The sequence below is a fragment of the Zeugodacus cucurbitae genome, chromosome 2 (genome assembly GCF_028554725.1).
Source record: "Zeugodacus cucurbitae isolate PBARC_wt_2022May chromosome 2, idZeuCucr1.2, whole genome shotgun sequence".
Lineage (NCBI taxonomy): Eukaryota > Metazoa > Arthropoda > Insecta > Diptera > Tephritidae > Zeugodacus > Zeugodacus cucurbitae.
In genome coordinates this window covers 39,981,471-39,997,878 of record NC_071667.1, presented here as the reverse complement: position 1 = coordinate 39,997,878, position 16,408 = coordinate 39,981,471, and the positions used below count along the sequence as shown (strand labels likewise).

Genomic DNA, 16,408 nt, shown 5'->3' with positions numbered 1-16,408 from the left:
CTAGAGTCACTCGACAACACGCATGGTACTTCGTCAGCTCAAGGTGCTAACAAACACTCCATTCCGACATCAAGGAGTTAACCAATAGGTTATATATTTTCCTGCTCCAGCGTATCGTGCCAATTCTGTATTAATAGCAACCACAAGATTTTTAATTGTGAACGATTTAAGTCGCTAAACAACGTTTCGATCATGCAAAGAAAATTGGACTTTGCATCAATTGCCTATCGAAGGGGCATCAAGTCACCAATTGTCCATCATCACACAAATACAAGGTTTGTGCACGACAGCCGCGGTGCCGCGGTCTTGTTTTTCGACAAATATGGAGTCTCTTCAGATACATGAATTCTGTGACGCATCGATTCGTGCATATGGCTATGCAATATATGTATACTCGTGTTATCAACAAATTTGACACTACTACTATTCGCTTACTCACTGCTAAGTCCAGAGTTTCTTTGGACAGACTCACAAATAGACTTTTGTTGGCAATCGAATTTCGGAAATTCAGGATTTAACCAAAGGGGCCCATTGGAGACATGTACCAACTCATTGTAACCCGGCGGATGTTGCGCCTAGAGGATGTACTGTAAAGGAACTTGTTAATTCAATATGGTACCAGGACCAGGATTTCTATACGAAAACCCAGACAAATGGCCAAAAGACAGCTGCAATGATATCGACATGGAAGTTGTCGAAAGGGAGAAACGAAAATCAGCATTCAATTCAATTACATTTTGGAAATCGTAAATCAGCGGAGTAACCACACTAGCAGCCGTCAATTAATAGCTTGGATGTTCCGCTTCATCAATAATTGTCGACATAGTGTAAAACTTAATGAATCAACACTTTCACCACAAGAGTTGCATCACGCTTTACTTTCCATAATTGGGAATATTCAACATATACATTTCGCTAATTACATTCATCTCTTACAGAAAGGTCTCACTACAAATGGCCCATTGTGTTATTTAAATCCATTTTTAGAGTGTACCGAAGGATTTCAAATACTCAAAGTTGGAGGTCGATTAGAATCAGCAGATATTCCAAAGGAAAGGAAACACACAATGCTGTTGCCAAGCAAATGCGAATTCGTTGTGAAAAGGCACTCGTTGCACTAATAAGACTTCAGTTTTGGATAGTCAATGCACGCGATTTAACAAGACGTATCGTCAGATCGAGCACACATTGTATCCGTTACAAGCCAAAACTAATGAACCAAGTAATGGGACAGTTACCTGTCGAGCGATTGACTCCATCTCGCCCTTTTGCATGTTGCGGTATTGACTTCTGTGGACCAGTCAACGTATATTTACGTATTCGAGGCAAAACACCTTATAAAGCGTACATAGCGATCTTCGTTTGTCTAGCGACAAAGGCGGTCCACATCGAACTTGTATCGGATCTATCCACGGATGCATTCTTAGCATCATTGAAGCGGATGGTTGGAAGAAGAGGGCTACCCTCCGACATCTTTTGTGATAACGCAACAAATTTTGTAGGCGCTTGCAGCAAATTAGCTTAATTAAAGTCATTTTTGTTTAAAACCGAAAACAAAGATGCAATTGTAAAATATTGTGCTAATGAATTTATAAACTTCAATTTCATTCCTCCCAGAGCACCTCATTTCGGCGGTATTTGGGAGGCCGCAGTCAAATCGGCTAAGGGTCATCTTAATCGTACCATCAAAAATGCAAGACTCACAGCTGAAGAACTAACAACAGTCCTGGTCGATATAGAAGCTGTATTAAATTCTCGGCCACTTACACCATTGCCATCGGATCCAAACAATTATGAAGCATTAACTCCGGGACATTTTATTATTGTTAGTGCACTAAGAGCACTCCCAGAGCGAAGATTATCAGCTCAAATAAGCAGCTTACACAAATGGAATCAAATCACAAGCATGATTACATCAACGAACTACAAGTGCGATCAAAATGGTTTTCGGAACAACCAAACATCAACAACAACTCAATGGTCATCATCTATGAAGACAACATACCACCACAAAAATGGCATATTGGAAGAGTTATAAAATGTATACCAGGAAAGAACTCTAAAATACGTGTGGTGGACATTCGAACAACGAAGGGAATCATTCGGCGACCAATTCATAAGCTAGCACTTCTACCTTTTTGAAAGCCTTTCAACGGGACCGGGATGTTGGATCAACGTTTGCGAACCACTGCATAAATCGACCATATGTTCTTATATATTTTTATACTCTCGCAACCTGTTGCACAGAGTATAATAGTTTTGTTCACATAACGGTTGTTTGTGTCACTAAGATATATAAGAGTTAGATATGGGGTTATATATATATAAATGATCAGGATGACGAGTGGATTTGAAATCCGCATGTCTGTCCGTCTGTCCGTGCAAGCGATAACTTGAGTAAAAATTAAGATATCTTAATGAAACTTGGAACACATGTTCCTTGGCACCCTGAGGAGGTTGCTTTCGATAATAAGCAAAACCGGTCCACTGCCACGCCCACAAAATGGGGGAAACCGAAAACCTATACAGTGTCATAACTAAGCCATAAATAAAGTTATGAAAATGAAATTTGGGACATAGGATCGCATTAGGGAGGGGCACATTCGGATGTAATTGTTTTTGAAAAGTGGGCGTGACCCCGCCAATATATATAAACCAAACTCTCTGCAGTCGTTTATTTTAGCTATTTCCTTATAGAGTCCAAAAATGAAAGAAATAGGATAATAACCACGCCCACCTCCTATACAAAGGTAAGAGGTGAAAATTACTAAAAGTGCGTTAACTCACTAACGAAAAACGTCAGAAACACCAAATTTTACATAAGAAATGGCAAAAGGAAGCTGCACTGAGATTTTTTTACAAAATGGAAAATGCGCGTGGCGTCGCCCACTTATGGATCGAAAACCATATCTCAAAAACTATTCAACCGATTTCAATGAAATTCAGTATATAACACTTTCTTGACACCCTTAAAACACGGGTGGAATGTGGGCGAAATCGTTTACGTTTACTTCCCATATAACTCAATTTTGAATTCTTTTGATTCGTTCACTTTATAATACATATATACATTAGGAACAAATGAAGATAGCGGAATAAAACTTTACACAAATACTGTATTTGATCTGTGACATCACTTGTGGAAAAATTGTCAAAGTCGGACCATGTCTTTTCAAGGCCCCTGATATCGAACATGAAGAACTCAGTGCTAAGGGTAATTTTTCACCGAAAATATAGGTAAATCCCTCAGAGATTTTAATGTAATTCATTCCCTCTGAATTTTTTTCTTATAACAGTTTCTCTCTGTACCTGAAATGGTAAAAATCGGGTCATTACTTCCCCCAGATCCCATATACCTAATTATAAGTAATATTAAATTAAGTGAGCGTATAGTCTTCAATACATTGTATCTTGGTGGTGAAAACGAGTGAAATCGGTTTAGGAATTACCTCAGTCCTCATATACTATTTATGGTGATTTTCGTTATTCTATTGAACTTTATGCCGAATATGTGGGTCAAATCGTTTGTTATATTAATAAATTTAAATAAATAAATTGCGAGAGTATAAAATGATCGGTTACACCCGAACTTAGCCTTTCCTTACTTGTTTCTATTTCTATTTCTTCTCATTTGCCTAATATTCAAGGTTAGGCATTAGAAGTAATTCACCTCAATGCAGTTAATAATTGTATTTGCATTGTGTTTGCTTGCATTTGCGTTGTACACTTATGCTAACGCTATGTTTCGCTTACACAATTATTCTTTAAAAGTACATAACATATTTATGTATATATGAAGTAATACAAAGCCGAATTATGTATTAACGGTATCGAAATATTGTTCAGAATAGTATTTAAGGGAAAGAATTTTGCAATTAAATCAGTCTAATAGCGGACCACCTTACAGAGTCATTACTCGTCCCTTTATTTCTTCGTCGCTACAACTTCGCTTGTGCGTTTCGCTTTTTGCAAATTTGCGCGGTTATAAAAAAGCTTTTAACCCTGCCACAATATTGTCAAAGAGCGCTCATATAACTTGTGTTGCCATATTGCAAATTTACCATTTTTATATAATTGCGACGATAAATGAGTACCACTAGTATTTCTAATGTGGCATTGCCCATTTAAAAATCATCAGGGCTTCAAAGATTGCGACAATTTTTTATTCAAACTATCGGTAAATCCCATAGATATAAAGAAATTCAAAGGAGATGTGTTTCTTCTAATAGTGTGCCTCTGTGCTATCAATAGGCAAAATCAAGCCTTTAGCCGATTTATTCCACCTATTTAGGTTAGTATGTGAGATATCTTAGAAATCTTAATATATAATCCTGGATATAATATAGCTTGCTGGCAAAAATTATTAAAATCGTTTCTAGAATTACTCCAGGTCCCATATACAATATTTAACACTTTATCGGAGAAGACAATATTTTTATGTAAAACTTGTATTTTCCAAAATGTACTGCTTAAATAAGAAACAACTTCCTTTTTATTTATTTTAAACGTATTTAAGTCCTTTATTGGAAAAAATATATATCAGATTTTATACACATATGTAAATGTTAATCTCAGTGTGCTCTGCCCAATCCATAAAAAGGGAGATCCCACAATCTGCGCCAATTATCGTGGGATCAGCCTCCTAAATATCGCATACAAGGTTCTATCGAGCGTACTGTGTGAAAGACTAAAGCCCACCGTCAACAAACTGATTGGACATTATCAGTGTGGCTTTAGACCTGGAAAATCGACAACTGACCAGATATTCACCATGCGCCAAATTTTGGAGAAGACCCGTGAAAATAGAATCGACACACACCATCTCTTTGTCGACTTTAAAGCTGCTTTCGACAGCACGAAAAGGAGCTGCCTTTACGCCGCGATGTCTGAATTTGGTATCCCCGCAAAACTAATACGGCTGTGTAAATTGACGTTGAGCAACACCAAAAGCTCCGTCATGATTGGGAAGGATCTCTCCGAGCCGTTCGATACCAAACGCGGTTTCAGACAAGGTGACTCACTATCGTGCGACTTCTTTAACCTGATGCTGGAAAAAATTATAAGAGCTGCAGAGCTAAACAAAGAAGGTACAATCTTCTACAAGAGTGTACAGCTCCTGGCGTACGCCGATGATATTGATATCATCGGAAGCAACAACCGCGCCGTTTGTTCTGCTTTTTCCCGTATGGATAAGGAGGCGAAGCGAATGGGTCTGGAGGTGAATGGGGACAAGACGAAATATCTCCTGTCATCAAGCAAACAGTCGGCGCATTCGCGTCTTGGCTCCCACGTCACTGTTGACAGTCATAACTTCGAGGTCGTAGATAATTTCGTATACCTGGGAACCAGCATCAACAACACGAACAATGTCAGCCTCGAAATCCAGCGCAAAATCACTCTTGCCAACAGGTGCTCCTTTGGCCTGAGTAGGTAATTGAAAAGTAAAGTCCTCTCTCGAGGAACCAAAATCAAACTCTACAAATCGCTTATCATTCCCGTCCTGCTTTATGGTGCAGAAGCCTGGACGATGTCAACATCAGATGAGACGACACTTGGAGTTTTCGAGAGGAAAATTTTGCGCAAGATTTATGGTCCTCAGAACATTGGCAACGGCGAATACCGCAGACGATCGAACGATGAGCTGTACGAGTTATACGACGACATTGACATAGTTCAGCGAATAAAAAGACAGCGGCTACGCTGGCTAGGTCATGTTGTCCGAATGGACGAAAACACGCCAGCCCTGAAAGTGTTCGATGCAGTACCCGCCGGAGGAAGCCGAGGAAGGGGAAGGCCTCCACTCCGTTGGAGGGACCAGGTCGAGAGCGACCTGGTTACACTTGGGATCTCCAACTGGCGCCGAACTGCGAAGGAGAGAGAGAGGTGGCGCACTATCGTCGATTTGGCTATAACCGGCTAAACGGTTGCAACGCCAAACACATACAAATGTTAAAAAACAGTGCTCCTTTGAATTTCTTTAGAATATCTTATATATTCAAGTATATTTTCATTAAAAAAATAGGTTGCAAGCACTGAGGACCTCATGTTAGGCGTGGCTATAACCCGATTTCATCAATTTTTATGCTGGATAATGAAATACATGAACTAAATGGCTATTGATATAGCTTTAGTAGTTTATGACATATACAAAATAGATCCAAATACGTCCCTTCCTAGTGTGACCCACCGTGCCTAATTTTACTTTTATAACTATATTTATGGCTTAGTTACGGTACTTTATATGTTTTCGGTTTTCGCCATTTGTGGGTTTGGCAGTGGTGGTAGAAAGACGTGTATGAAGTTTTATCATGATATCTTAATTTTTTACTCAAGTTATCACTTGCACGGAATATTGATTTATATAGTCTAGATGACGCTTGCATGTAAATCCTCCTAGACTTTATGCCTCGAATTGTGTGTAATCTTAATAGCATTAAATAATTAAATTGTGAGAGTTTATAATGTTCGGTTACACCCGCCCTTCCTTACGAGTTCCTATTAAAAACAATAATACCAAACCGAAGCAATTGCTTTAGTCCGTTTGTAGCAAAAACAATAATATGTGTGTATCCTAATGTAAGCCACTTCGGTTGAACTTGCACCACCATTTCGAATATCAATCTAATTCAGTGGTCGGCACTGTTTGGCACAATTCTGCCGAAATAACATACACGGATGCCGTTTGTCATTATTTATGGACCAAATAGAGTAAAATGGACCGAACCCAATTCGAAACTGACGAGAACAGGGGAATGTGTAAGAAAAAATAAGTAAAATGAAATAAATGTCGCTCATTTAAATGAATAAAAAAACACGATTTTTAAGATGAGTATGCAGAAATGTGCGTAATATCATTATCCTTATAGTGTAAAAACTGCATTCTGATACGTAAAAAATAAACCGTGAAATAAGAATGTGGCGTTATTCCACTTGTTATGTCGAGGAGGATGGCATCATGTGTAGAAGTTCACGCAAGTGAGGAAAATTTTTGATTTTCATTCACTTGGGAGTGTCCAGAAACGATTCTTCTCCACATGGTTCAAGCAGCTCACGAATTCCGGTTTTAGACCAAGTATCCTCTGGGTAGCCAACAGACATCCGTTTGAAGGCGAGCTAAAGTGAGAAGGCGAAGCCCTCTTCTGCGGATGTGCGTAGGGTTTGGGACCCACCACATAAAAACGATGTACCAATGAAAAATCGACGAAAGCCTCGGATGAGACACCCCCCTTATGATGACGACACCTGCAAATGTTTTAAGGATGCACTTGGAATGTCCGGACCTTTAATTGGGAAAGTGTCTCTGCCGAGCTGGTTGATGTCCTCATACGACTAAAGGCTGACATCACCGCCATCCAAGAAGTGCGATGGACGGGACAAGGACGGAAGAAGGTGGGTCCTTGTGACATCTACTACAGCGGCCATATAATCGCCGATTCCTGGCATTCACCCCGCATCCGCATCAAAGCGAGGTTCTTCAACATATCGCTGTTTTGCGCCGACGCCCCAACGGAAGAGAAGGACAATGTGACCTGCTCTCTGAGAGCACTCATCAGCATCTAGGTATAAGGGAACTGTGGAACGGCATCTCAAACTCACTGCGTACTGCTGCAGCCGAAACAATTGGATTTCGGCAACGACAAAAAACAAGCTGGTACGATGAGGATTGCCGTATCGCAGCGGAGAGAAAACAGACTGCCTACCTCGCAACCTTGAAAACGGCCACAACACGTGCGTGAAGGGATAGATACCGAGAGCTGAAGAGGCAAGCGAGACGCATCTGCAGACAAAAAAAGAAAGAGGCCGAAATGCGTGAGTACGAAGAGCTTGAGAAGCTGGCAGACAGAGGTAATGCTCGAAAATTTTATGAAAAAATGAAGCGACTTAACGAAGCTTTCAAGACCGGAGCATCCTCATGTAGAGACCAAGGTGGTAATCTGGTAACCGATGTCGAGGGCATACTGGGATTATGGAGGTAACACTTCTCCGACCTGCAGAATGGCAGTGAAAGTACAACACCAGGAGATGGCGAACCCGATCCCCCAATCGATGACGATGGGACAGATGTTCCATTACCCGACCATGAAGAAATTCGAATAGCAATTACCCGCTTGAAGAACAACCAAGCAGCGGGGGCCGATAGAATACCGGAAGAGCTATTCAAATACGGAGGCGAAGAACTGATAAGGTGCATGCATCACCTTCTTTGCCGAATATGGTCGGAAGATGCTTGCCTGACGATTGGAACCTCAGTATGCTTTGCCCAATCCATAAAAAGCGAGATCCCACAATCTGCGCCAATTACAGTGGGATAAGCCTCCTAAATATCGCGTGCAAGGTTCTATCGAGCGTATTCTGTGAAATACTAAAGCCCACCGTCAACAAACTGATTTTACCTTATCAGTGTGGCTTTAGACCTGGAAAATCTCGTGCAAAGAGGATCGACACACACCACCTTTTTGTCGATTTTAAAGTTGCTTGCGACAGCACGAAAAGGAGCTTGATGCTGGAAAAATTATAAGAGCTGCAGAACTAAATAGAGAAGGTACTATCTTCTACAAGAGTGTACAGCTCCTGGCGTACGGCGATGATATTGATAGCATCGGAAGCAACAACCGCGCCATTATTTCTGCTTTGTCCCGCCTGGATAAGGAAGAGAAGAGAATGGGTCTGGAGGTGAATGAGGACAAGACGAAATATCTCCTGTCATCAAACAAACAGTCAGCGCACTCGCGTCTTGGCTCCCATGTCACTGTTGACAGCCATAACCTTAAAGTAGTAGATAATTTCGTATATCTGGGAACCAGCATCAACAACGCGAACAAAGTTAACTTCGAAATCCTGCGCAGAATCACTCTTACCAACAGGTGCTCCTTTGGACTGAGTAGGCAATTGAAAAGTAAAGTCCTCTCTCGACGAACAAAAACTAAAGTCTACAAGTCCCTCATCATTCGTGTCCTACTTTATGGTGCAGAAGCGTGGACGGTGTCAATCCTCTTTTCACGGGTCTTTTCCAAGATTTGTCGCATGGTGAATATCTGGTCAGTTGTGGATTTTCCAGGTCTAAAGCCACACTGATAAGGTCCAATCAGGTTATTGACGGTGGGCTTTAGTGTTTCACACAGTACGCTCGATTGAACCTTATAAGTGATGTTAAGGAGGCTTATCCCACGATAGTTGGCGCAGATTGTGGGGTCTCCTTTTTTGTGTGTGTGCTCCGGTCTTGAAAGTTTCAGTTACTCGCCGGATCTTTTCGTAAAATTTTCGAGCATTACCCCTGTCGGCCAGCTGGTCAAGCTCTTCATACGCACGCTTTTCGGCCTCTTTCTTTTTTTGTCTGCAAATGCGTCTCGTTTCCCTCTTCAGCTCTCGGTATCTTTACCATCCCGCTCGTGTTGTGGTCGATCGCAACATTGCGAGGTAGGCAGTCTGTTGTCTCTCCACTGCGAGTCGACAATCCTCATCATACCAGCTGTTTTTTTGACTTTTCGAAAGCTAATGGTTTCGGTTAGAGCTGTACGTAAGGAGTTTGATATGCCGTCCCACAGTTCCCTTATACCGAGATGCTGATGAGTGCTCTCAGAGAGCAGGAGTGCAAGTCGAGTAGAAAATCGATTTTGACATCGTGGCGGGAGCAGCTCATAGAAAGTATCTTTGATCACTTCGTCCTTCTCTTCCGTTGGGGCGTGGGCGCAAATCAGCGATATGTTGAAGAACCTCGCTTTGATGCGGATTGTGGCTAGACGTTCATCCACCGGAGTGAATGTCAGGGCTCGACGACGGAGTCTCTCTCCCAGAGGCTCTGGCGACAAATTAAAGGCGGTATATCATCTATGGGGTTGTAAAACCAAATACTTTGCATCAGGTCTGGGAGGCTTCAGTCGATATCTCGATATCAGAATCGGATTGATAGGCTGATAACCGGTCAAACGTAAACCAAACTTATCAACGAAGCTACAATGAAGAAGGGTCGATTAAACAAACCCTCATTCAAATAACCTTCAGCATGAAAAATAGGGCCAGATTCGGAGCATGAAATATTTGCGCACTCTCAGAAACTTCACGTCTAAACCAAGAGAAAAGGATTTATTGTGAAATTGAAGTTAAATTATTTACTATTTTGCAACAAAAATTTAAATGCATTTGAAAAATTTGGTTATAGAATAATTCAAATACATTTTTCAGTTCAAGCTGTGCGCACTGAAGCTTTGTATTTTATCAAAATTGTCAGAATAACAAAAAATTTATTTCTTGATAAAAATGAAAAATATTTTATAAATTTGTCCAGTGCACATAATAGGCCTGCTAATACACTTATTCCATGACACTATGGGTGCGTTGGTATTGCAGAAGGACGAAATCGGACCATTGCCACACCCACAAAATAGCATGAAAGGAATAGATATAAAGAACTATATCTAAGCCATAAATAAAGTTATGAAGGTCACAATGGGGAGGGACATGCTTGCATGTAATTTTTCACAATGTGGACGTGGACTATCCTCCAAATATGTTTCTTGCATTAATCTCGAAAAACTAAATAGGCTCTATAAATCAAACTTCCTGGACACATTTCTCTTTAGCATCCGATTATACACCCTGAAAATGGGTAACATCGGATAATAATCTCGCCCAACTCCATACAAAGGTTATTTTTAAAACTTCTACAAGTGCGTTAAATTACTAGCAATTACTAACTAATACAAACACTAAATTTTCAGAAGAAGTACCTGAGGTGACCTGCACTTACATTAAGAACAAAATAAAAACGGGCGTGGGGGCGCTCATACCTCAGGAACTACTTATTTTCTTGAAACCTTGATAATACCAACTACGTTTACTTCCCATATAACACAATTTATTGAATTTTGCAATTTTATTGCAAATTTGTACATGTTTGATCTAAATACATAAACAAATGAAACGTAGGATTGTAATACTACAAAGAAGCTAATATGAGTAAAATTACCCAAATAAGTAAAAGTATAGTTAGTGCACCCCGTGTAGGTCCACACTAAAAACTAAAAAATATTAGATCGAAGTATTTGAGAAAATGCTTGGTAAGTTCCTCGAAGCACTTAAGCGGGATTAATTTAAGTGTCTTTCCCGCTTAAGTGTACCAAATGCATTGCATGTTAAGCGGGGAACTGTAGTACTAAATCATAAGCTATATACAGTGGAACTTCCGTAACTCGAACTTCTATAACTCGAACACTTTAATTGGCAATAGCGCTTAGAAGCCATATTTCATACAAATTTCCTTCCTAACTCGAAGTTCTCCATCACTTGAACTTTTGAAGTGGCAATAGAAGGCAAATTCCATACAAATTTACTATCGATGCAGAATTTTAAAATATCGTATAGAGGCGACCAAAAAATATCATATTACACTTATGTATTGCATAAATCACCGACGTGAAGAGCCAAACAATAAAAACTGCAATAACTAAAATTACTTAAAAATTTTTTTTTAACGTATGTACATAAAACGATATGCGAAGTAAATAAATAAAACTGGGTATAAATCTTTATTTTGCAGCTTTTTGAAAATTTGTATGTTTTAATGAAAATTCTATAACTCGCAGTCTCTCTAACTCGAAGTTTTTTTGTGGATTATGGTGATTCGAGTTAGAGAAGTTCCACTGTATATATATTATATATATTTACTTTACTATCATAAGCTTTTTTAAATGTGCGAAAATGAAAAATTCAATTTCAATAAAGATATCTCTATTTTACAGGAAATTCATTCTTCCTATTCTGCAGATATACTTTCAAAATATCGGAAGTTGTGGATCAACCTAAGCGAGTTATTGCAATCATTAGGAAACGCTTATGCAAGAACTTATTCTACCTATTGTATCTTTATGTAAGCTGATTATTGGCTAAGAAATTTATTTATAGATAGAGTAAACCCATTCTATTATGAATTTCCAATTTTTCATTTATAAAAAATGCCCTTCGGGAACCTTGCAAAGATTAGTGCAAACGTTTCTAATGACCTAGAGGATGTACTTACATAATCAGCAGCAATTGTCATCAAAAAGTCTTTGTGCCAATACGCTAATTAACAATTATGGTTTTCGCCCGTATATGAGTTTTCAAATTTGACAAACACTGGTGGACGAAGTGTGTTGCGATCACATGATAATTAATGGCAACACTGTTGCTATAATATTAGGAAGTAATCATGTGTAGACAAAAGCAGCAATGTAGACATAAACATTCAATCAGTGAACGGTTAAAAAAAGAGGAAACTTTAGATATATAGAATTTTTTGATTTTATTTGAAAACAAATAATTTTATAATAAGGAAAGTAAATAAAAACGTTATATTAAGCTGAATAATGTACTTAGTATAATTACTTGTCCACTCCACTTTTATAATAGAGTTTGATTTGTTAATGCTACATCGATGTAAAGTAAAGTCACTGCAACTAAGTGTCCCGTTTTTGTCCGCAACTTTATACCGTACGATACCGTGGACATTCACGATAATTGGATTTTTCCGTAGAATTTTTTTTGTCTATGTAAATAGTATAAGTTTGATTTTTAAGTTATAAAAACCATATTTTTTTATTGGAGCATAGCTTCTTCATTGAGGTGTAAAATACAACTGATTCTCAATTAAAATTTTTCTTAAGTTATTCTTAAACCCTTAGGAAACACTGCCACTATTTCTTGTGCGAAACGGTTAACGTTTCGTTCCACAGTATTAAAAGAGAGAGGTAGCACTTATTGCGGGTGCCACATAGCTTACAGGTGATTGCCACTTATATCAAGTTCAAGAGATAATTATATTTAATGTGGGCTCTTAGAAAAATTTTATAAAACCAAATACAATTGATTCGTTTTTGATAACATTGTATTAATTTAATTGTGTTAAACATTATTACTATTCAAATTATAATTATGAAAATTTATAATATCTTTATCAAAGAGTTTTAATTTTCTTAACATTTAATATTCAAATTATAATTATAACAAGTAAGGAAAGGCTAAGCTCGGGTGTAACCGAACATTTTATACTCTCGTAATTTATTGAAGAAATTTTATTAAGATAACGCACAAATTTACACATAAATTCGGTATAAAGTTTAATAGAATAACGAAAATCTTAATATATAGATATGAGCGCTGAACCGATTTCATTCAATTTTACCAGCAAGGTACACAATCTCCAATACTATATATCTTCTTCTTCTTGACTGGCGTAGACACCGCTTACGCGGTTATAGCCGAGTCCAAAACAGCGCGCCACGTATCCCGCCTTCTGGCAGTTTGGCGCCAATTCGTTATTCCAAGCGAAACCAGGCCTCTCTCCACCTGGTCCTTCCATCGGAGTGGAGGTCTCCCTCTTCCTCTGCTTCCACCAGCGGGTACTGCATCGAATACTTCCAGAGCTGGAGCACTTTCATCCATTCGAACAACATGACCTAGCCAGCGTAGCCGCTGTTTTTTTATTCGCTGGACTATGTCTATGTCGTCGAATAACACATACAGCTCATCGTTCCATCGTCTGCGGTATTCGCCGTTGCCAATTCTTAAGGGACCATAAATCTTCCGCAAAACCTTTCTCTCGTTTCATCGGATGTTGACATCGTCCACGCTTCTACACCGTAAAGTAGGACGGGAATGATGAGAGACTTGTAGAGTTTGGTTTTTGTTCGTCGAGAGAGGACTTTACTTTTCAATTGCCTACTTAGTCCATAGTAGCACCTGTTGGCAAGAGTGATTCTGCGTTGGATTTCCAGGCTGACATTGTTATTGGTGTTAATGCTGGTTCCCAGGTAGACGAAATTATCTACAACTTCAAAGTTATGACTGTCAACAGTGACGTGGGGGCCAAGACGCGAATGCGCTGACTGTTTGTTTGACGACAGGAGATATTTCGTCTTGTCCTCGTACACCACCAGACCCATACGCTTCGCTTCCTTATCCAGTCTGGAAAAAGCAGAACTAACGGCGCGGGTGTTGTTTCCGATGATATCGATATCATCGGCATACGCCAGTAGCTCTACACTCTTATAGAAGATTGTACCTTCTCGATTTAGCTCTGCAGCTCGTATTATTTTCTCCAGCATCAGGTTAAAGAAATCACACGAGAGTGAGTCACCTTGTCTGAAACCTCGTCTGGTATTGAACGGCTCGGAGAGGTCCTTCCCGATCCTGACGGAGCTTTTGGTGTTGCTCAACGTCAGCTTACACAGCCGTATTAGTTTTGCGGGGATACCAAATTCAGACATCGCGGCATAAAGGCAGCTCCTTTTCGTGCTGTCGAAAGCAGCTTTAAAGTCGACAAAGAGATGGTGTGTGTCGATCCTATTTTCACGGGTCTTCTCCAAAATTTGGCGCATGGTGAATATCTGGTCTGTTGTTGATTTTCCAGGTCTAAAGCCACACTGATAAGGTCCAATCAGTTTGTTGACGGTGGGCTTTAGTCTTTCACACAATACGCTCGACAGAACCTTATATGCGATGTTGAGGAGGCTTATCCCACGGTAATTGGCGCAAATTGTGGGGTCTCCCTTTTTGTGTATTGGGCAGAGTACACTGAGATTCCAATCGTCAGGCATGCTTTCATCCGACTATATTCTGCAAAGAAGCAGATGCAAGCACCTTATCAGCTCTTCGCCGCCGTATTTGAATAGCTCGGCCGGTAATCCATCGGCACCCGCCGCCTTATTGTTCTTCAAGCGGGTAATTGCTATTCGAATTTCTTCACGGTCGGGCAATGGAACATCTGCTCCATCGTCGTCGATTGGGGAATCGGGTTCGCCATCTCCTCTTGTTGTACTTTCACTGCCATTCAGCAGGCTGGAGAAGTGTTCCCTCCACAAACTCAGTATACTCTGGTCATCAATAACTAGATCACCTCTGGGGGTCCTACATGAGTGCGCTCCGGTCTTGAAACCTTCAGTTAGTCGCCGGATCTTTTCGTAAAATTTTCGAGCATTACCCCTGTCGGCCAGCTTGTCAAGCTCTTCATACTCACGCATTTCGGCCTCTTTCTTTTTTTGTCTGCAAATGCGTATCGCTTCCCTCTTCAGCTCTCGGTATCTTTCCCATCCCGCTCGTGTTGCGGTCGATCGCAACATTGCGAGGTAGGCAGTCTGTTTTCTCTCCACTGCGAGACGACAATCCTCGTCATACCAGCTGTTTTTTTGGCTTTTCCGAAAACCAATGGTTTCGGTTGCAGCTGTACGTAAGGAGTTTGATATGCCGTCCCACAGCTCCCTTATACCGAGATGCTGATGATTGCTCTCAGAGAGCAGGAGTGCAAGTCGAGTAGAAAATCGTTCGGCTGTCGGTTGTGATTGCAGCTTCTCGATGTCGAACCTTCCTTGTGTTTGTTGGCGTGTGCGCTTTTCTACACAGAGGCGGGTGCGTATCTTAGCTGCTACAAGATAGTGGTCCGAGTCGATGTTGGGACCACGAAGCGTACGCACATCAAAAACACTGGAGACATGTCGTCCATCTATCACAACATGATCGATCTGGTTGCGAGTGATTCGATCAGGGGACAGCCAAGTAGCTTGATGGATTTTCTTATGCTGGAATCTAGTACTACAGACGACCATATTTCGGGCCCCGGCGAAGTCGATCAGCCTCAGACCGTTTGGTGATGTTTCGTCATGGAGGCTGAATTTTCCGACTGTTGTGCCAAAGACACCTTCTTTACCCACCCTAGCGTTGAAATCGCCAAGCACGATTTTTACATCGTGGCGGGGGCAGCGCTCGTTCTAGGCGCTCATAGAAGGTATCTTTGATCACTTCGTCCTTCTCTTCCGTCGGGCGTGGGCACAAATCAGTGATATGTTGAAGAACCGCGCTTTGATGCGGATTGTGGCTAGACGTTCATCCACCGGAGTGAATGCCAGGACTCGACGACGGAGTCTCTCTCCCACCACGAATCTCACACCGAATTTGCGCTCCTTTATATGGCCGCTGTAGTAGATGTCACAAGGACCCACCTTCTTCCGTACTTGTCCCGTCCATCGCATTTCTTGGATTGCGGTGATATCAGCCTTTACTCTTACGAGGACATCAACCAGCTGGGCAGAGGCACCTTCCCAATTAAGGGTCCGGACATTCCAGGTGCATGCCCTTATTTCATAGTCCTTTAAACGTTTGCAGTGGTCGTCATCAAAATTGGGGTCTCTCATCCGAGGCTGTTTTTTCTTTTTTATTGGGGGGTGTTTTTATGTGGAGGGTCCCAAACCCTACGCACAACCGCATAGGCGGGTTTCGCCTTCTCAATAAATTGCGAGAGTATAAAATGTTCGGTTGTACCCGAACTTAGCCTTTCCTTACTTGTTAATAACAATGTCGTCTAATTAAGAAATTCTGATAGTGGTTGCCATATTGCTGGTAGTAGTTTTTGTTTATTTATTACATAAATTAAACAATT

General features: G+C 40.6%; 1 protein-coding gene across 1 annotated transcript in view; it reads left to right on the top strand.

Moving 5' to 3' along the window:
- The window catches only part of LOC128919911 (gustatory and odorant receptor 22-like), a 297,874-nt gene extending 284,386 nt beyond the window's left edge, over window positions 1-13,488 (top strand). The window contains exon 5 of the mRNA XM_054225562.1: window positions 11,739-13,488. Coding sequence (XP_054081537.1) covers window positions 11,739-11,870 — 132 coding nt within the window. The 3' untranslated portion in view covers window positions 11,871-13,488. The remainder of the gene's footprint in view (window positions 1-11,738) is intronic.
- Window positions 13,489-16,408: the final 2,920 nt, after the last annotated feature.